This window comes from Coenobita brevimanus, chromosome 97, assembly GCF_032717465.1.
Source record: "Coenobita brevimanus isolate Jiangsu-jjx chromosome 97, ASM3271746v2, whole genome shotgun sequence".
In the NCBI taxonomy this organism is placed as follows: Eukaryota; Metazoa; Arthropoda; class Malacostraca; order Decapoda; family Coenobitidae; genus Coenobita; species Coenobita brevimanus.
Genome location: NC_137050.1, coordinates 26,558,315 through 26,581,230, shown reverse-complemented (window position 1 = coordinate 26,581,230; position 22,916 = coordinate 26,558,315). Strand labels below are relative to the sequence as shown.

The window sequence follows — 22,916 nt, the reverse complement described above, 5'->3', positions numbered from 1 at the left end:
ATGCGTGTAATTAAAAAAAAAATCCTCAGTGCCAAAAGTTCGTGGAATCAACACTGCCGCCTCTTTCATGTTTAGCCTTTTCCCGATTTGCTCTGAAAATCTGGTGTTAATATCGCACCGCCTAAGATGGTTGCGATGATAAATATAAGGGAATTTCAGTGAGATGCTTTCAATGTAATTATGGGAAATGATTAATATTTTTCAGTGAGTATAGCAATAATTACTTGAAATGTGATGAGTTCCTCCTAACTGAAAAAAGTATTAGTATGAATAATAGTGAATTCAAGTAATTAATCGAATGAAAGAGAAGAAGTAATTTGCTGCAACATTTTTTGAGAAAGGACGTTTATGTAATTAAACGGCAGCATACCACGCAGGAAGAACATAAATTCGACTTGAAAAATAAAGGAAGTGTTACCTTAAAAATAAATAAGTTTTAAACAAAAAGGAGTACTTACAGCGCAATACCCGCGTCCATCCATTTCATTTTACCCTGTGACCTTAACCTCCGACCGACTGTTCTCATCGAATTACTTCATTCTAGCCTGATCATTTACGTTTCCAAAAAAGTTTGGTCCAAATCACATCAGCGCTGTCTGACTTGACCTTGCCCTGTGACCTTGACTTCTGACCTTTCCTTGTGACCTTGACCTCTGATTTAGTAAAATCGAATTCCATTGTTCTTGGCTTATCCTGAACCCTTTCACAAAGATGGTGTAAATCGGGAAAAAAATTTAAGCTGACCTTGCCATGTAACTTTAACCTCTGACCTACTGTTGTAAGCAATAACTGGTCAGCCTTTTGTGTGATCCTCAACACTTCCAACAAGCTGGGTTCAAATCAGTTCAAAACATTTTATTTTGTCAGCGCACAGACAAGCGAATCGAAATTTTACCTGGCCCTGTGACCTTGACCTTTGACTGACTTCTCAAACTCAGATTATCTTGTTCCTGTTTTACCCTGAACTCTTCCACCAAGTTTGGTTTAAATTGGACAAAACTGATCAAGCTGGCGTTGCTGCATCAAGTTCTGACCAAGCCTTGTGACTTTGAACTTTGACCAATTGTTCCAGAAAAAAAAAAAAAAAAAAAAAGTCCTTTGGTTGTCCCTCAATACTTCCACCACGTTCGATTAAAACAGGACAGAAATTCTATGAGTTATTTTGTTCTTACAGAGAGAGAGAGAGAGAGAGAGAGAGAGAGAGAGAATGTTGAGCAAACCAAAATCTGCTGTCGCTTCTCAAGCGCAGGCACAATAACCTATATCATTACCATCACGTCACCAAAACTTGTCGCACCACTACCGTCCCTGATTCTCAACAACCAAAATATTCCATAATTTACGACAGAAACACCATTATTTACATACGCTAACCGCAGTCAACCGTTTTTCATGCAACAGCTGAAACTTTTCCTTCTTTCTGTTTCGTTTTTCCTTCTCATTATTACTACTACTAGTATTTTTGTGTTCTACTCTGGCTATAAACTTGACAGACTGTTTTTTGAGGCCCAGCAAACCTATTTGCCACACATCGTCACATGCCACCATTTCAGTATAATACCCAGCATCCATACCGAATATACCGTATGCTGTGGTTGCCTGAGTTAAGAGTGGTGTGATGGTACTGGTGGGGCTGGTAGGTGGTGTGGTGACATAGCGGTGGTTGTGGTGACATTGTGGTGGTTCTGATGGAGTAAAGGTGTTAGCCAGTGGTGGTGATGGTGATACAGTGGGGATAATGGTGGTAGTGATGGTGACAATGATGGTAATAACAGTAAAATGGTAGTAGTGATGGTGACAATGGTGGTAATAAGAGTGAAATGGTAGTTGTGGAGAGGGCAAATAGTGGTGGTGGTGATGGCCATTCGTGGTGGTGATGACATGGTGGTGGTGATGCTGAAATATTGCGGTGAGGACATGATGATGATGATGACAGCGTAGAGATCTTGGTTGTGGTGATGATGGGAAGTGGCAATGGTGGTGTGACGGTGCTTCAGGCAACATGGTGGTTGCAGTTGGCTTTGACTATGCTCTTTTCACATTACCTTGGCCTAATAATGTCATGTCTTCATCTTTAGTGTAGAGTTGTAACAAGAGATTAACACTAGAGAATCAGGAGGAAGTGTTACGCAAAGGATATAAGATCATAGCAATGTCGTTTTCTGTCCCTCGGCTACATGAAAAAAGCTTCAAAAGGATGAAAATCTGGGTCCAGACAAGGTGATAAAGTAACAGTGAACAAATGTACAGTATTTACGAAACTAATGAGAAGTTACACATGATTTCCCTCACCCCGCTCCCATCCCCACGATCAAATCCCCTGACTGTAGCAGTTAGGATACAGAGGACTACCAGAATACTGTAACATAGGGTAACAGTAGTAAATAATTCATACAATATATTTAATGGAACACGTTTACTCTACTATTGCAATCTGTAAAGGAAATTACAAACATGTTACGCTGTGGAGACCTGTACCAGAAAAACAAGATTAAAAAAATGATCTGTAAAAATGCTGGGCCGTGTTGACAAAAATCGGTACTTTTCCTGCGACATGTAAAAATTATTACTATATTGCAGTCTACCTCGCAGCCAGGTAAATTGTTCCACAGTTTTACAACAATGTTAAAGAAGACGGGCTTCGCTTCATATGAGAGAGAGAGAGAGAGAGAGAGAGAGAGAGAGAGAGAGAGTGTGTGTGTGTGTGTGTGTGTGTGTGTGTGTGTGTGTGTGTGTGTGTGTGTTTGTGTGCCGACAATTTTATCGCTCCTGCCTCAAGTATAGTTCAACAATCCTATCTCGAAGTAATTAATGTCTCCAACCAGAGTAATATCATCATCTGTTGTTTCTTCTTGTCATCCCACACGATTTTAACTTCGGTCGGGGGGCGAAGGGGTTAAAGAAAGCTACAGTTATCTCTCTCCATCTCGAAAAATCTCTCCTAAGCTGAATAAAATCGTCTGGATGGGGCTAACCACTTACATCTCTAACACCCACACCCACATTCTCAGTCACCCAACTACCCACGTCCACATCCACACCCACACACGTCCACATCCACACACACGTCCACACACACGTGCCCATTTAACCACCCATCCACATCCACACCCCCACACTCACGCACCCATTTAACCACCCACATCCACATCCACATCCACACCCACATCCACACCCACGTCCACACCCATTCACTGACACCCTCAGCTTAACTCTCTCACCGAAGAATCCAATTAAGTGGGAAGAGGAAGCGGGCAGGTATTGGCAGTGGACCGTGGGTGTGGTGGGATGTAGTAGGGTGTGGTGGGAGTGTGTGGTGGGGTGTAGCGGGTGTGGTGGGGTGTGGTGGGGTGTAGCGGGTGTGGTGGTATGTGGTGGCAGTGTGTGGTGGGGTGTAGCCGGTGTGGTGGTGTGTGGTAGGTATGGTGGTGTGAGGTGGGTGTGGTCGATGTAGTAAGCTGTGGTAGTGTGTGACTGAGTGTGGTGTGATGGGATGTAGTATGATGTGGTTGTGTGTGTTGTTGTGTGGTGTAGATGTGTGTGGTATTGTGTGGTGTGGATGGGTGGGGTGGGGTGGGGTGGGGGAGGGTGGAGGGATGGGGTGTAGTTTGGTGGAGTGGGTGTGGTGTGGTAGGGAGGGGTAGGGTTTGGTGGGTGTGGTAGGGTACAGTATGGTGTGGTGCGGTGTGATCGGTATGGTGGAGTGTGATGGGGTGTGGCAGTGTGGTGGATGTGATGAGAATGTGGTGAGGTGTGGTTGGACGTGGATGAATACAGCCGAGTGTGGCGGGCGGTGGTGGTGTGTGGCATGGTGGCCGTGGTGGTGTGCTTGGTTGTTGCAGGGTATGTGTGGTAAAATGTGGTACTGTGCTGGGGTTTGGCAGTGTGTGGGTAGGATGTGGTGTGGAAGTGTAGCATGGTGTGGTGTGAGTGTATTGTGGTGTGGGAGTGTGACAGTGATGACGTGTGTGACAGTGTGTGGCGTAAGGTTAGGGTGGACTGTGGCGTGGTGCGGTGCGGTAGGGTTTTACAGTGTGGTAGGGGTGTAGTGTGGGGTGACAGAGCGTGGCAGTGAGGTGTGGTTAGTGTGGTATGGTGTAGTGTGACGATGCGGTGTGGTGTGGTAGAATGGGGCAGTGTGTGTGGTGTGGCTTGGTGTGGCGTGGTAGAATGGGGCAGTGTGTGTGGTGTGGCTTGGTGTGGTGTGGTAGAATGGGGCAATGTGTGTGGTGTGGCTTGATGTGGTGTGGTAGAATGTGGCAGTGTGTTTGGTGTGGTTTGATGTGGTGTGGTGTGGTGTGGTGTGGTGTGGTTGTGGTAGAGGACGACAGAGTAGTGAGGTGTGGCAGAGTGTGGTGGGGGGTGGCTGAATATTGTAGTGGTTTGACTGAGGAGTTTGGTGGGTGTAGTGTGATGCTGTGGGATGTGGCTGGGTGCTGCGGGTGTGGTAGGGACAGAGTGAGATGTGGTGTGGCAGGGGTATGGTGGAGGTGTTTTGTCGGTGTCGTGTGACATGGTGGAATGCAGCTGGGTAGGGATATGGTGAGGTGTGGTAGGGGAATGGTGGGATGGTTAAGTATGATATCATAGTATGGCACGTAGTAAAGTTAAGCAGAAGGGGTAACGTGGTGTAAAGAAAAAAAAAATGTCGAGAAAGTGAGTTGACAGTGCGGTGAGATTAATGATGAACTAAAGTGATGGGATGAAACGGAGAGTGAAGATTAGGTGATGAGGAGTGTGTGGCGAAGTAAACTGAACTCTTGCCTTTTCCGTGTGATACCTTTTTAATGGTGCTGGAGAGGATGCCTTCACGTGGTGGCACTATATAACTGGGCGGCTCCAATACCCAGTTATAAAAACGTCCCCTAGTCCTCTCCTTATTCCCAAAAACGAGAATGGTGGACTGCAGGAGGAGGGGAACTTCAGCCTGCAGTCCACTCGGTTTACATTTCTGATGAACCTAAGGTTATACCACCACCATCACCACCTGACCGTACAGTAAGGCTATTCGTACACTACCACCACCACCACTACCACTACAACCACCACCACCACCACCACCACCACCAACAAAAACAACAACAACGGTTACTACTACTACTACTATCCTTTCTGGTTTATTCTTTGTTAACTGACAATTATATTTAACGTATGAAAGGCCTCCCACACTGGAGAGATTTATTAAGACTATATCTAATTCCTTCAGTTCGACAAGTGTATTCTCAACTAAACAAAAACGAAAAGAAATAGGAAGAGTAAAATGAATAAGGCCCCCAGCTCAGTGATGTGGCCCTCTACTGGTCACGTTAACACTCCATATATTTTTTTTAATAATGTTGGATAATTTTACTTAGCCTGAGGTAAGGTGCAACAGCCAGAGCGATATTACTACTTCCATTAATCCTTTCTATGTCGTGTCAATTCTGTAGTCCGTTCACCTCAACTTGCCCTGATTTTTGCCCTTTTGCAGCTCATTTCACGTGGCTCAATGGCAGAAAGAGTACTGCGGCTCAACATCCTCTTCAAAGCACGTCTTCGTGACTTAATATTCTAGTGTTACGCTGCTGTTATAACTCAACAATTACGACGGAAAGATGAAGATTCCAGGTCAAGTTAAAGTAAAATGGGTATAGCTATTGCATTTCATTTACCATCAGAAAATTACTTCCAGTTGGAGGTGAGTCACAGTAGCTCATCTGAATGTGAACCCAGTGAACTGCAGGCTAAGTTACACTTCCGCAGTCCACTATCCTCCTTTTGGGGGATAGTGAGGGAAATTTGGGGTGTTTGTATGACCAGGCAGCGGAGAAACCCGGTCATATCGGCGCCACCACGTGAAGGTACGCCAGCACCATAGCCTGAGTAAAGTGACAACAAGGCTAAAAAGAACAATGAAAGTCCTTGATAATGACCAATTCTATAGCTTATCCCCCACCTGAAAAAATTATTGTACAAAACATCTCTCTCTCTCTCTCTCTCTCTCTCTCTCTCTCTAACAGCAAACACAACAAAACATCAGTATAATTTTAACGCTACAGAAAATAAAAATGCTAACAAAGCATCCCGTCCTCTATAAAAACCAGACCAGAGACAGTTTTAGCTTACACCCACACGCGTGTACGCTTGAAAGCATGCAAGCGCGCGCGTGCGCAGAGAGACAGACAGACAGACAGACAGACACACACACACACACACACACACACACACACACACACACACACACACACATTCATCTCTCTCTCTCTCTCTCTCTCTCTCTGTCAATGTACCGGTATCACTAACGCAAAACCCCACAAACGCAATACATCAAAAGGCCTAATTAAACACGCTTTTTATTAACACTTTTCCTTTTCCACTCACTCACACAAAAGCCTCCCACATTAAAATACGCGCAAAGCACTGAACGAAAAAAAAAAAAAAGTGAGAAGAAAAAGAGAATATCGAAAAAAATAATAGAAGACGTTTATTTTTTGATGATTTTTCTCTTTTATCATCAAACTAAAAATATGGAAAAGAAAAACAAGTTGGTGTGATTTAATGTTTGTTACAGACATTTTTCTGTTTTAACCATACGAAAAAAAAATTTCTGTCTGTGTGTCTGTTTCGACTTCATGAATACAAAAAAATCTCTCTCTCTCTCTCTCTCTCTCTCTGTTTCAGCTTTATGACCATACGAAAAAATGCAATCTGTCTGTCTGTCTGTCTCTCTCTCTCTCTTTCTCTCTCTCTCTCTGTTTCAGCTTTATGACCATACGAAAAAATGCAATCTGTCTGTCTGTCTGTCTCTCTCTCTCTCTCTCTCTCTCTCTTTCGGCTTTATGATTATACGAAAAAATCCAGTCTCTCTCTCTCTCTCTAGGTTTCGCCTTGTGACCCGGAGTTACCAATGGAAATGTTTGAGGAAGAGGAGGAGGCAAAATGGACTTGTGCGACTTCTTGGGCTGTGGGTAAAGGAAGAATAAAGAGAAGGAGTAACTTGAAGAAGTGAACGTAAAGGGAAGAGTAGGAGGAAGCAGGAGGAAGTAGGACGAAGGCGAAGGAGGGGGAGAAAGGAACAGGATGGAGAATCTGAGGAAGCAAAGGTGGATGAAGAAGGGGGGGGAGAAGGATAAAGAAGATGGAAGACGATAACGCAGGGGAAGGAAGCAGAGGAAGCAGGAAGTAGATGGAAAAATTGGAGAAAAGACTGGATTGGCTAACACAAGAGACAGTCAAGAGGAGAGATGACAAAAAGTGTAAGCAGGAGGGTAGAAGTACTGATAATGGCAGAGATATAAGAGAGAAGGAAAATATATATGAGACTGGGGGTAACTAGGGAAGAGGAAACAAGAAAAGAATTAGCGATGAGTTTGCCGAAAGAGGAAAGGGGAAAGGATACACCAAAGGAAGAGGGAAAGGAAGGGGGAAAGCAAAAGGAGAAGTAACTGAGAAAGGAGGAAGGAAAAGAAGGGAAAACGGGAGGATTGGAGGAAGGCATAATGGAAGGAGGGCAGGAAACGGGCAAAGGAAGAAGAGGAGGGGAAGGGAAGGAAAGGGAGAAAGGAAGAGAGAGAAAAAGGGAGAGATGGCAAAGGAGGATGAATGGAAGGGAGAATGGAATGATGGCTGGGAGGGAAGAAAAACAAAAAATGGTGGAGTAAAAGAAAAATGATGAGGCAAAGGAAAATAGAAGGAATGAAGAGGGAGAAAGTGAAAATAAAAATGAATGGGAAGGAGGAAAGGCGGAAGGGGAAGGAGGAAAGGCGGAAGGGGAAGGGGGGGATGAGGGAAATGGAAAGGAGGAATGAAGCGAAGATCATAAAAGAAGGAAATGGAAAGGAGGAAAGATGAAGTGGGAAGGAGGAAGGAAGGAGGTAGAATGAACTGTGATGGAGGGAAGGGGACTGGGAAGGTGAGGAAGAACAGAGAAGGAAGGCAGGAGAGGAAGAAGGGTGAAGGAGGGGAGGAAGAACAGTGAGGAAGGGAAAGGGACATGAACAAGAACACTGGAAGACGGAGCGGGGGGGATATTATCGTGGAAAGAACAGTGGAGAAAAAGGAAGGGAGGGGAGGATGTTAGGGAGGAGGGGAGGAGGTTGGGGAGGAGGAAGAGGTATAATGGTGAAGGGGAGGGGGAAGAGGTGTTATGATGGAGGAGAGGAGGAAGAGGTGTTATGGCGGAGGGGAGGGGAATGGGAGGAAGAACTGAGGATGAGGAACAGAGCTGGGGAGGGGAGGGAGAAATTACAAGGGGAGAGGAGTGGAGGAGGAGAGGGGTCTGATGGAGGAGAGGAGGAGTTGAAGAAGAGAGGGAGCTGGGGAGGGAAAAGGGGAGGAGGTTGGGGAAGAAAGCAGGAAAACTTGGCTTCTTCCGTCTGGTGATTTTAGTAAAACTTCTCACGTGCGTCTGTTGCTGCTCATTGGAAAAGTTGCGACATTAATTTTGATGCTCCTTCAGATACTGCAAACTTTATGTGAGAATGGCATGATGGTACCAATATCGCTACAACCCCACCGCATCCACACACACACACACACACACACACACACACACACACACACACACACACACATTGTACAGGCATTCGTGAGTGTGTGCACGCATGCATACTTGTATTCTGCTCTAATACATTTTCAGCTTCACGTATAAACCGATGGCTTGGTAAAAGAAAATTGTCTAACTTTCTTACTGTCTATAGTGTGTGTGTGTGTGTGTGTGTGTGTGTGTGTGTGTGTGTGTGTGTGTGTGTGTGTGTGTGTGTGTGTGTGTGTGTGTGTGTGTGTGTGTGTGTGTGTGTGTGTGTGTGTGTGTGTGTGTGTGTGTGTGTGTGTGTGTGTGTGTGTGTGTGTGTGTGTGTGTGTGTGTGTGTGTGTGTGTGTGTGTGTGTGTGTTTACAGTTAAAGAAAGCTCCTCTACGAATCACAAGTGGACCCAGTGTCAGTGCAGGTCAGGTCACTGGGAAGGGAGGGGTGATGAAGGGGTGTAGTTCAAGTGATAACGGGAGGAGGGAAATACCGCAAGAGTGTGAAGGAAGCTAAGGCTGGTAGAAGGAGGGAATATAAAGAAGGAAGGTGGGTGGGAGGGGGGAAAAGTGTAGGGTGGGGGAGGGCAAGAGGGGAGGGAGGGGAGGAGTGGGTCGAAGGGAAGGGAAGAGCAGGTGTGAAGAAAAGGTGGTAATGGAACGAAAGAAGGGAAGGAAGAATGCAGGCTACTGGGCAGACACATCAGGAGGCAAGGCAGGGTGGGAGAGAGGCAGGCAGGGGTGGGATGGAGAGAGGCAGGAAGGAGAGGGGTGGAGAGAGGCAGAAGGGGAGGGATGGAGTGAGGCAGTGGGACGAAATGGGGAGGAGGGAGAAGGAAGGCAGGGGAGGAATTGGGAGGAAATATACGTGGAAGGTACGGGAAAGGCAGGCACCGGGGAGGAAAGGAGAGGAACTGAAAGAGACAGGGAGAGAAAGGCAAAGGGGAAAGGGAGAAGGGTATAGAGAGGCCGGTATGGATGACAGAAGGAGAGGCAAGCAAGGAGGAGAGAGGGAGGGGTAAGTAGGAAGGAAAGGGGGAGAGGCAGGCCTGGCGGAGAGCAAAGGCAGGCAGGCAGGAGAGAGGGAGAGACAGACAAAGAGGTGAGAGCGAAGCAGGCAGGGAGACGTGAGTGCTAGGTGCGGTGAAGGAAGCAGCAAATATGGGTCAAACGGTAAAAAAGAAGGGGTGGGTTCAGAGGAGACGTGGGTGACAATGGAGGGGATAGCGGGGTGGGCTAGGGAAGGAAGATGAGGAGAAGATGAAGGAAGGATGATAAAGGAGAAAAGAAGAAAATAAAGACGACAGAGAGGGTGGAATGAAGAAAAGAGGGACCCAGTGGGGAAGTGAAACATAACAGACGAAACAGCAGGGAAGAAAAGACAAGCAAGAGGATTGAAACTTGAAAGGACGCTGATTCAAGAAAGAAAGCTGGACAGTGCAGGAGGAGGAGGAGGAATGAATAGGTATATCACATAACATGAGAAAGATAACTGAGAAAACACAGCAGTCATAAAGGATTCAAGCTGTGAGACGGATACAGAAGCAAGCTGAGAAATAAGAAACACTATATTTACGACGCATATACCATTAACAAAAGCTCAAGATAATGACTAAACCTGGGCAAAATCATTCTTAAAAACAACCTGATCAAAGGCAAGTATTCACAAGGCAAAATGACAAATAAGAACAAATTTATACCGAGCACTCTCAGGGAGGCCAAAATATCAGTCGCCATGACAACGGGGCAGCCATGTTGGATGTGATGTAAACAAAGCTCTTGAAGCGGTGCCGAGAGAGGGTCACTGGGCCGTGTCATATTAGCCCAAGACTCTACTGACGGTCACTAAGTGGAAAAAAAAAAAATATAATGAGTAAAATATTACCGAGATAAAATGACGGGCAGGTTGACAAGTGAAGTGAAATATACATGGATGAATAAACAGACTGACAAAGAGACAAACGGGACGATAAGAAAGAAGGAATGAGGATGGAGAGATACATCGAAGAAGGTCCTCAAACACATCGCCAGATATTTAAACATTTAAGTGCTTACAGTTACATGATATTCAGAGATGAGAAAGCGGATAATTATTCCGAAAAAAGACAAAAGGTACACAAGAAAAACAGTACATTCGGAAAGAGAAAACAAAGACCAACAGAGGTGAAAAAGAAGAGATAATTTAGAGATAAAGCTATATGACAACAAGGCCTGAAAATTAATCTCACTATAATCGACAGTAGGGAAGAAGAGCAAACTAGTCGGGAAAACTATTTAAATGTTAATAGAATGGGAAGCGGTTAAGGATTACAGGGAAGAAAAATGGTTATGTACACAAGAAAACGAATAACGTAAATCTGGACAAAAGAAGACAAAGAGAGAAGACTGGGTAGATACGAAGACAAAGACATGTATAAAGGCAACACGTAAAGAAATCTGAAGAGTAATAGCAAAGAGAGAAGACAAAAAGGAGGACAGTTACAGATGAAGACAAAGCTGACTGGTACACAGACACATGTAAATTTGGAAAGAGAGGATAGGGAAGGAAGAAAAAGTAGAAGACAAGGATAACACAGACTAAAAAAAAAAATAATAAAACTGACAAGAAGATTGAAAAAAAGAAAAAAAATTCTTGAGTAAAAACTGCGTGTAATTGCTAGGGCGTCAACACACGAGCCTCAGCGAAGTGTAATCTTCAGAAAAACAAGGTGGCTGGGTTGAAGGTAGGAGTGGAGATGATGAGTAGGGGAGGAGGAGAATAAAATAAAATGAAAAAGACAGCGAAAGAAGAAGAAGAAAGACGAAAGAAAAAGAAGAAGAAGAAGGAGAAAGAGAAAGAGAAAGAGAAAGAGAAAGAGAGAGAGAGAGAGAGAGAGAGAGAGAGAGAGAGAGAGAATAGCTAAGATGGTTAAAGGCACAGAAAGAGAGACGAAGTTGGTTTAAGAAAGAGAATTCAGAACAGCCAGGATGACAGAGGGTTAAAAAAAAAATGATGGAGAAAAGAACTGTAGAGATGAACAAGAGAACTTCCAAAATAACAAAGATAAAATACAGAGAGGTGAAGGAAATAGCTGAAGGCGAAAAAGAAAGAGAGAAGAGCTAAAATGATGAGTGTTAGAGAAAAAGAGATGAAGATAACTAAATGCAAAGAAAAAGGAAGGGAAAAAATACTCAATAAAACAACAGGACTGGGTAGACGGCTCGAATGGAAAAGATGGCTGAAGACCGGAAAAAAAAAAAAAAAGGAGTACAGCCAGGATGATATAAGATGAAAGGGAAAAAAAAATGATGATAAGGATGATGATAATGTACACGTGGAGCAAATGGAGAATATGACTTAATATAGATGAAAAATTAAGTGAGAAAGTGTTAGAATTGAACCCTTTTTATCTCTGCCGTACCTTGAAGTCTTCCACAAGTTTTTATAATCAGATAAAAACAGCTGAAGTTCTCTTTATGCGACCTTGACCTCTGACCTACTGTTGTAAAAAAAAATAAGTTCAACCCTTCAGGTGATCGTTTCGCTTAGTTCGGTGGAAATCGTATAAAAACTGTTTTTGTTTCTTTGTACACACACACAGACACACGGCTCGAACTTGACTTTGCTCTGTGACTGATTATTCTCAAAATCGACCCCCCAAAATTTCTGCAGTACTGCCAAGCCAACCCTCCTGCGAAGTTTGGACTAAATCGGAGAGAAATTACGCGAGTTGACTTCGCTAGGTCTACTTTGACCCAATTGTGTCCTTGACCTTTGAACAATTGTTCTAAAGATAAAACGTCAACGCCTTGGCTGTCCCCCTACCCATCAACTAAATCTGGCTGAAATTGGATAAAAACGTTGAGTTAGTTCGTTCACACAGACAGACAGGCAGACAGACAGAGACAGACAGACGCACAACGTCAAGCCAAACATAACACTTTCTCGCTTCGATAGCATGGGTGTTTTTAAAAAATAAAACGGGAAAATATAAAAAAATATACGATGCTGCTGCTGGTGCTGGTGATGCTGCTGATGATGATGAGGGAGAGCAAAAAAAAAAAAAAAAAGAAGGGCAAGAAGTATAATGAGGAAGCAAATGCCTGTAACAGACAAATATCGAGACAGGTCAACAACGGCAAACGATGGCGCAAGTGATGTGAAGCAAGAGGCGACATCTTGCAAACAGATTCACTCCGTCCCTGGCCTTTGACCCCCAGCCTCCACTTCTGATATATATACACACTCGCCAAAGCTGGAAGAAAGGCAAGGCAAAACGCAAAAACAGAGAGGACTCGAGACACAATGTTTGGAAATGGAGACACAATGTTTGGCGATGTATATTTAGGTATCTATGTATTTCTGTCCTACCAATCACTTAGCCCATCATTATATCAGCCACTCGTTCTACCTCTTTTTGTCTGTTTATTTACATCTCAACATGTCTACTTGTCTGCCTACCTATCTATCTGTCTATGTATCTCTCCATCCTTACCTATCTCTCCATCTACAGTATCTAAATCTATCTATCTATATCTGTCTGTCTGTCTATCAAACTATTTATCCAGCTCGCCAGACAGACACCACTTGTTGCGAGAGATGGCTCCAACAAAGAAATCGCCAAATATTTCTGTACATATTCAAGAACGTCCCTCCCCTTGAGATACATAACCCTCCCCTCCCTCCCTCATCCTCCCCTTCTTCCTCCCCTCATTCCCCAACCTCCCCTTCTACATAACTCTCCCCTCCCTCCCCCATCCTTCCCCTTCTCCCTCCCCTCTTTCCCCAACCTCCCCTTCTCCCTCCCCCCCCTCTCTTTTTCTTTCCCATCCTCCCTCTCCTCCCTTCCCATTCTCCCCTTCTCACTCTCCTCTCTTCTCCATCTTCCCCCTTCTCCCTCCCCTCTCTCCTCACTATCTCCTCTCCCTCCCCTCCCTCCCAATCCTACCACTTCTTCCTCCCTTCTCGCCCCCCTCATTCCTCTTCTTCCTCCCCTCTCTCCTCCATCCACTCCCTCCCCGTCCCCTCCCTCCTATACCCTCCCCTTCTCTCCCTCCCCTCTCTTCATCCTCCACCTTCTTCTCCCATCCTTCCCCTTTTTCCTCTCTCCCTCATTATCTCTCTTCTTTCTCTCCCCTCCCTCTCTCCTTCTCCCTCCTCTCCTCCCCATCCTTCCCCTTCTCCCTTCCCTCTCGCCCCTTTCTTCCTCCCCACTCCCCTATCCTCCCCCTTCTGGTTTTCGATCTTTGTCTTTAACTCACAGAAAAATTACATTCGTTGTAGCCTACCTTATAACAAAGAGCTTCCAAAGGACCAAAAAGTGTATTGTCGTTTGTCTTTCTTGGTACCCTGTGTAACCTTCGGCCTTTCCACCCCCTACCCTCCCTCTCCACCCTCCCCCATCCTTCCCCACCCTCCCCCATTCTTCCTTCGCCCGCCATCCTATATTACCTCCCCACTCGCCTCTCTCTCTCTCTCTCTCTCTCTCTCTCTCTCTCTCTCTCGTCCTTGCTCAATCACAATTCTTTATAAACTTGTACGGGGTGGGATATTAGACCCTTTTAACCCTGTCATGTTCGGGACAACTTTAGGCAATTCAATTCCAGGTAACGCCGGACAACTTCTATCCAGAAAAGTAGATCAAGGCCTCGTATTCTCGTAGGGCAAGGAGGCTCCCTACCACCTCTTCCTTTGCGATTTATTGTTAGATATGTCTGGTTAATATCCTTTAGTACGTTATTCAAGCAGGCTATGGTCATGTTTAAAAGATTTATACAACACAGAACAGGACAGTAAGATGTGATACGAAAAATAAATCGCTTAGGAAACGGTATGTGGGAGCTTCCTTAACCGATAACAATACAGGCCAAGGAGCCTGAGAGTCGATACAGCCACCAATGACCGTTCCATGGTCGGGACAACTCTAGTATTTCTGTTCAGGCTAATGTCAAGCAATTTGCTTCAGCTGAGAGTGAGTCATGGGAGCCTGGGTGGTAATAAACTTGCACTGCGTAGGAAAAACAAACCTTATAACCCCTATTGCTCGTGTCCCAGCTATCCACAGACGATTTTATTCAGCCTATGAGAAGTTTTTCGAAGAGGGGGTTGGATACAGTCTTAAGAAACCCCTCTCACTACCGGGTGGCTATCCTAAGCTGAATGAAATCGTCTGGAAGCTGCAAGAATGACAAAAATGGATGTCGTCGTTCGTAAGGGATTAATACGATGGCTTTTTTTCTATCACTCTTGCAACATCCAGACGATTTTATTAACCCCACCAGTGCTAGAGATCTCCCACACGTTGAATGAAATCGTCCGGCCGTGGCGAGAATGAAATGCAACAAAATACGTCATTGAACTGAAGGGAATAATAGAGACCGATTCTCAGCTCTTCAACACGAGAATCTTCCTGTGCTGGATCAGATGACCTGGTGGCAAATAAATAAATAAATAAATACGCCATGGTACTGACAGGGTTAGGGAAAAGAAGGACCTCTCGTACACAGAGGGAGGAAACAATCTTTTTAACCCCTTTCAATCTCAGACGTATTTTTGTGCTTAATTATTGCTACTTTCAGACGGTTTTATGTAGATCAACAGGTTTTTTGAACCTGGAAACTTATATGTAGCCTTCCCCAATCCCTTCCCTACTAGATGTACTTTCTAAGCTGAATAAAATCGCCTGGAAATAACAAGAAAAAAAAATCGTAAGAGTGATGGGCTAAGTAACTGCTGTGACCGACAGACAATTCTACCTGCCTACAGGAGACCTCTCGCACTGAAGGGGATCAGGAAATTTCTTGAGGGCGCTGCAGGGGGCTCAGAAAAATAAACTGCCGAGTCAGTAATTTAGTTTGAACCTCATTAACCTCTCCACTGCGGCAACCTACTTTATTTTTGGTACCTCTACTCCATTCTATTCTGCTTTGAGGATACCTCTCGTAGTGAAGTTCTAAATCTCTCCACTAACACAGCATGAATAAACTGTGAAAACACGTCACTGGATTCAAGACAATGTTTAAAGAGAGTTTGTTATTAGCTAAGAAAATGGTATCCGGGTCTGTCTCGTGCCCGCATCCCTCCTACCCCACCTCTCTCTCTCTCTCTCTCTCTCTCTCCTTTCTTTACCGATTCCCTTTGTAACATTGTCTCGTCTCATCTCTCAGACTCTCGACTCTCTTCGTTTCTGTTACTCTTTTCTGTTTTCTACCTTTTTTTTTTTTTCTCTACACTGATTTCCTTTGAACTTCTTTATATTCCCGTTCTCTGTCTGTCTGTCTGTGTCTATTACCTCTTTACCTTCTTTTGCGCATGCAGCCTCTTTCTTCCCCGTCTTCTTTCTCTTCTTTCTTTTTCTTTCCTTTTTTTTACAGCTTTCCATTGCTGCTCATAATACTCTGTCGCTTTCCTCCCCCTTCCCCCCCCGTGTGTGTGTGTGTGTGTGTGTGTGTGTGTGTGTGTGTCTCTCTCTCTCTCTCTCTCTCTCAGTGATATATCGTGCCGACAAAAAATATAAAAGGAGGAGCCAGTCAATTCATCCCTTTGTTGTGAGTCGCTGAAGCAAGATTCCTCCCTACGTGATGGATTCTCCCCACGATCCCTTTGGCCTTGACCCTGCCCTTTGTAATCTTCCTTTACGATCATTTGACTACCTCTCATATAATCTTTGAACTCTCTCCCTCCCCCCTCTGTCTGTCTGTCTGTCTGTGTCCGTCTATCTGTTTGTCTGTCTGTCTCAACCCTTTTCACCTTGACCGTGCCCTTTGTAAGTCTCGTTTAAGATAATCTGCCTCCAATCAGGGTAATTCGCCTCCATTTATTATGATGCAAAAGTTTATTTCCGTGTCTCCCCTGTTTTAAATTCAGTTGGCCTTCACCCAGGCTTTTTGAATCTCTCCTTTTTATGCTCCCTTTAAGATAATTTGTTTCTCTCTAGTATAACCTTCATAGTTTTCTTTTCCTCAAGATCCCTGTACTTCCTTTGTCATTATCCTAAACAGTCGGTCTTTATAATAGCATTCACCGCCGGCCTTTACACTTATATAAACAACTTCCACTTAACTGTACACTGGAATCTGTCTTTATACTTTCCTTTTCTTAGGCGCCATCTCAACCTCAGAAGTCTCCCTGTACAGTATCCCCACCAGCTTTCCTCTGTAATATCGTCCAGCTTCTATATGCAGTGTCTTTTACAGCTCCCATTTTTTAATCACACACACACACACACACACACACACACACACACACACACACACACACAGGAAACTGCAGACGGACTGGTACACGCACTGAACACATAGGCGAAGGTAAACAGACAGATAAGTGAAGTGGTATGCGGGATGGAGTTCGGTGGGCAAGGGCTAGTCTGTGTAGGGTAGAGCAGGGTGGACAGACGTAGGGTAGGGAGGGGTAAGCATGAGTAAGTGAGAATGAACTTGGCTATGTGATTCTGATACCCCACCTTACTTTGGCGGCACTGTGAAAGAGTTTAATTCCGCGCTGCAATTGTTAACTCATACACCCGCCACATCCACGAAGCGGGAATATATTTTTGCAATGAGTCTTTGTGATATTGTAATTAAAAATTATTCTTGCCTATATATACAGTACACAGACAGATATCTAAGTATTATCTATTAATCTATCTATATACTAGTCAGAACTAATTTAAACTAGACAGAAGCAGTGTATTAGTGTACAATTAATATTACCTACACAGAACTAGCTGTACATTAGGATGCTGGGGAAAACCTGAATTGTTAATATAAAGTTAAACTTAGTGTTAGCTGAACTTAGTCAAAAAGTTCCAAAATTAGGTTTGTTTGGCAATACTAGAAGTAGCAAATCACCTTAGTGAATATTGGTAAAAATATTTGAGTAGCAGGTTAATAGCAACGAACTTTATCTTTGTTACTTTCAGTTATCAGTTTCTGAACAGCACCATTTCAGTAACATCAAACCGCTTTAGTCTTCTGAAACGTATTTTCTTTTCATCGGTTTTATTTCATTTTTTTTTTCACCTCCTGGAGGGGTATAACATACTTATCTTGTAAATGCAATAATGTTTATTTTTTTAATATGGGGTTAGCAGAAAGAGAAAGGGGTTTGGTTAAAAAAGTACAGTAGGTGAAACAGATAAACAAAGGCTGTGTATATTGGAATGGTGTACGTGACAAGTTTTTAGTGATGGGGTTCAGAGGTTACTGTTGCCATATTTATATATCCATGGGATACTGGGGGTGTATTATTATTACTTGTGTGTGTTTAGGCAAGAATGTCCAATTTAAGCCAAAGACCTTAACCATCAACTTAAGGTAATGGTGTAGCTCTCGTCCCACTTCAGAACAAACTGTATATACTTGTACTTCTACCATCCGTTTTGTGTTTCCGATTCAAACAGTCAGGCGAGGTGGAAGATGCCATTCTGTTCACAATCTTGGCACTGGACTCAGGAGTATAAAACTATTGTATCCTTCTAACAGGTCACGATCAAGTCACTTCACAAAATAACCACGGTAACTAAAGGTCTAGGATAATACAATCGACGAACTAAATGTAAATAAGCACAAAGCGATTGTTGCTGTTGTTAATGGCTGGTACAGTGATCGTCATGTAACGTAACGGGCATGGGACTTTTCACGCTGCACCGTGGTCGACTATATACGACCACCATACTTCCTTACATCATGCAGATAAAAATAATTCACACAATATTACTGTTCTACGGCAAGCCAAAATAAATGATTAACTTCATGAGCTGCCTTACACAATAACTGTTACAGTGCCTGGTATTGACTAAGGTGTATGGCAGATGAATCCTTGAAACACCGAGTTCTAACAGATAAAACAGTTGCTGAAACTAATCCTGACTAAAAGGAATTGCTAAAAGTAGTAGTAAAAACAGTCTTCTTTGATGGAACTAACTTTGGCGAGGTAATACTAGTTCTAAAATACAACAAATGTGACCTAGGGTTCGTAACAGTTTAAATTGGGTCTGGCTAATTTCAGGCTTTAACTGGTTATATAAATAAATGTGTGTGTGTGTGTGTGTGTGTGTGTGTGTGTGTGTGTGTGTGTGTGTGTGTGTGTGTGTGTGTGTGTGTGTGTGTGTGTGTGTGTGTGTGTGTGTGTGTGTGTGTGTGTGTGTGTGTGTGTGTGTGTGTGTGTGTGTGGTTTATATGGACGTGAACCCATCTCTCACCCAGCAATATTCTGTACATCGGTAGCCTAGCCCTGGACCCCTACATGCCAAAAGGAATAATAGGTGTCTGCCTGCTACTGCTATCCTTCTTAAAACGCAGGTGGATAGAACAACAACAACAACAATAATGATGACGACGACGATGATGATTGATGATGATGAATGATGATGGTGGATGGCGGACTGATGTTTGGCTGATGACTGATTGATGGATGAATGATTGATGATTGACTGACGATTGATTAACTGATTGATTTACTGATTGATGATGGATTTACTGACTGACGAGTGACTGATGAGTGATGAGTGATGGAGATGATGATAACAGTACTGCTGCTACTGCTGATAATTATAATGATAATGTTAATAATAATAATAATAATAATAATAATATAACAGCAGAACCAACAATAACACCAGTTATAATAATACATTACCCGGTATAACATTCTCAACATCAACAACAACAACAAAAAACACAGGAGCATCCCTGAAAACTGCAAATTAGGACTTTATATGTTGAACGTCTCTCCCCACACCACCCCCACCACCATCCCTTCCCCCACTACACCCCTGTCATCCCATCCCCACCCCCAACCACACCCCTACTTCCACTCCCGCCTATGCACCGTAAAAAACAAATAAAAATAAACAATACAATAAAATAAAATAAAATAAAATGGTTCAAAGAGACGTACTTTACATTTCTGCGCCGGAGGAAAAAAATGAAGGAACTCTGCAACTGCGTGTTCTGTTAAAACAATAGCCTGAATGGGGAACAGTACCTCCATCACGCCTTAGAAAATACTCCACCACCACCATCATCGTCATCATCTTGAAATCATTGTATAGAGGGGCAGACTTAAAGCTATCTTGAAAACCAAAAGAAAAAACAACAGCAAAATAAGCGTGAAAAACTGGTAGCGAATGTACACTGCACAAAAGATTAAATAATTAAAAACAGTGGCCAGCTAAACAGAGGAAAAATGCGAAACCAACAACATCTGGTGGACGAGGGAAATGCGGCAACAACAGAGAGATCTTACATATACTCAGCCTTTCTGTAAGAAGATTCTAAAGACCACAGATCAGGCTCACCCAACTTCGTATTAGGTCGCCCGACAAATTCTACGCAATTCACATGCCAAGTTTCACAATCAGCGTTCCGAGGTTCTGACAGGTCTACCACTTTCATGCCTTCTCTTTTTGCTTCTAGACTCTACTCCACCTCATCTCTCACTGGAAATATTGGCTGGGATGATGATGATGATGATGATGATGATGATGATGATGATGATGATGATAATGATGATGGTAGTCTTATCTCCATATTCGAGGAAAACAAAGATACCGACAAATCGGAGTACAATCAACACGGTGTTAATTGTTTTTCAGTGGGATTTCGAAATATATGACATACTGACGATAAATGAAGTAAACAATCAACGAAATGGACAAACAGACCACACTGAAAAGGCCCCATTTTCTGTGGTTCCGTGAAAAATGGATATAAATACATATACATGTTAACATTTTCACAAACTTGACCATAGATGTTCAAGGAAAGCACATTATTCAGTTCAGGCGAAAGATCTCGCCTTGTAGAGTTAAACACACACAAATATACAAGAACATCAGAACAGAGCGTGCGCATGCATGCGCGCGTGTACACACACACACACACACACACACACACACACACACACACACACACACACACACACACCAGCATCAGCCTAGTACTCACGCAGCACACTGAGAGTGATGTTAGTGGCCACGCTGATTCCCACACCGTTGTCAGCACGGCAGGTCAGCACTCGTCCCTGGTCCTCTGCATGCACACGCAGGCGCACCTCAGACCTGCAAAGGAAGGTGGATGGTTAGGGAAATCTGTCTGGAGTCGCAAGAATAAGTTACTGAATGAATGAACTGTTATATATGCCTACCTGACATAGCAAAAATTAATATATGAATGAATGGCACATGAGACTACACCTGGTTCCACAACATCGAGGCAATGTGGCCCCCAAAATATTATACTGATAAAACTGGGCAACTAATAATACACAAACAATACAACAATCTTTTGGTGTTGGGCCAAATAAAAAGACAATAATGATATAGGTAAATGTTTTCAAGTAAAAATTAATAGAAAATAATATTCTATGGTGATATAATGGTATCATGAAAGTTCCCCTCGTCAGAGAATTCAGGTAGGCAGAATTCTGGAGGTAGCAAAAAAAAATAAATAAATAAATAAATAAGGTCGCTGTAAAGATCCCTTCACTATAATGTGTTTTTCCTTAGCTGAATAAAACCGTTTAATTGCAGCAAGAATAAACTAAAACTTATCATTATAATAGGTCCGCCTAGGTATCTTCTTCAGGCTAACGCTAGATGATTGCACTGAGCAGCGATGAGTTTCTAAGCCGAATAAAACTGTAAGTCTTAAGCTGAAATAAAACAGGAAGGCATTTACTCTCGGCCCAAGCGTTAATCACTGCGGCAGGTTAAAATCGCACGTTGTCATCTTAAAATCGCACGTTGTCATCGAAATAATATGCAACGTAGGTGATAAAATGCAAAGTAAAGGGAAGTAGGGGTTAACAAAGGTGGGCCAGCGAGGGGCAGCCAGCTTAGTCACAACGCACAGATTCAGGAAGCTGTGTCATCCGTGTCACACGGGTCTAAAATCACTCCTTAATTTGTTATTGGCGGGAGGCATGAGTGGGAAAGGTCAGGATTGAGGTTAGTGGGGCAAGTGATGCTGGTGAAAGGGTAGGTGGAGCAGGAACTACTACGGCGGTGGAGGAGAAGTAAGGGAGCGGTGGAGGAGAAGTAAGGGAGCGGTGGAGGTGAAACAGGAAGAAGAGGCAGAGGTAAGAGGAGCAGAAGAGGAGGCAGAATAGATGATTCTCTCTCCCTCTCTCTCACACACACACACACACACACACACACACACACACACACACACACACACACACACACACATCCATATGGAACTGCACAGCACACTCACACAGACACGCATACCCTCTCACTATGGGTCGAATTTGAAGTCTCCCAGGAAACCGTAGCAATGCATTCTCAGCGACTGATTTTGCCTGTTGCTCCTTTATTATCCTTTTTTCATGCCACTGATACATACTATGTCGATATTAAAAGATACCAGTAACATACGAGAGAATATTAAGTTGAAGTAGGTAAAATAAATCGCTAAAGAAGAGGTACTACGATATCCCTCAGTGACGCCTCAACATGTTCCGTAAACCTACACCTCGTATGTCACTGTCAACCCCGGGAAATCGCCAGCGTGTGGTGGAAATCTGACTACATTTCCATACACCTGCATCACAATTACCTGGTCGTATTAATTAACCATCGTTAAGCCCGTCACTCATCTTATTACCACCAACAAACATGTGAATACGTCACTGTTGTCACGGGTACCAACTGCCAAACCTTCGCTACACACTGATGCTGTCGAAGGATCAAATGTGGTATACAGCACACAGATGAAGACACACAAAATATACATATACGATGACGTAAAAGGGAGTAAAAGACGCAAAGAGGGGAAACAGAGAAAAAACCTGGACAATGGAAAAACAAGGTGTATCCGGAACCGAAATCGCTTAAGCACCGGATACGACATGGAGGGGTTAGTGTAGGCTCTTCCGGAGGGGTGGCGGAGGGGAGTTACGAGGAGGAAGGGAGGGAAGGGGAGGAGAGAGAAAAGGAGAGAAGGGAGAGAAGAGGGGAAGGGAAAAGCACGGGAAAGGAATGAAGAGCAAAGGGAGAGGATACGATAAATGAAAGAGGAAGGAGAAGGGAGACGAAATCGGTGGAAAGGGAATATGAGAAAAGGATGGTGACGCGAAGTGGAGAGGACTGAAAGGGGAAGGATCAGAGAGATGAAAGAAAGGGAACGGGAGGGAAGAAGAGAAGAAACGAAGAGGATGGTGAGAGGAGCGAAAAGGATGACAGAGGAGCAAAATTTAAATGAAATGAATGAAGAGATTCATATGGAGAGACAGAGGTAAAATTTATGAAATATGGATAGGAACGGGAAGCGGTAGAAGAATAAAGAGAGGGAGTGGAGGGAGTGAAGGAAAGGAGGGAGGAGTAGGTGAAGAGTACACGTTAGTACAAAGGTTGTTTGGTATGAAGAAGGTTATAACTAAAAAAAAACTAATCTATTAGATTAAGACAAAGAAAAGCAGGATAAGACATT

The 22,916-nt window shown here is 43.6% G+C and overlaps 1 protein-coding gene across 1 annotated transcript in view; it reads right to left on the bottom strand.

Annotated features, from left to right (window-relative positions):
* Positions 1-22,916, bottom strand: part of LOC145413630 (nephrin-like) — a gene marked incomplete at its 5' end in the record, with an annotated part of 296,625 nt that overhangs the window by 84,144 nt on the left and 189,565 nt on the right. The window contains one exon of the mRNA XM_080283291.1: positions 20,430-20,542. Within this exon, the coding sequence (XP_080139417.1) occupies positions 20,430-20,542 (113 nt within the window). The remainder of the gene's footprint in view (positions 1-20,429; positions 20,543-22,916) is intronic.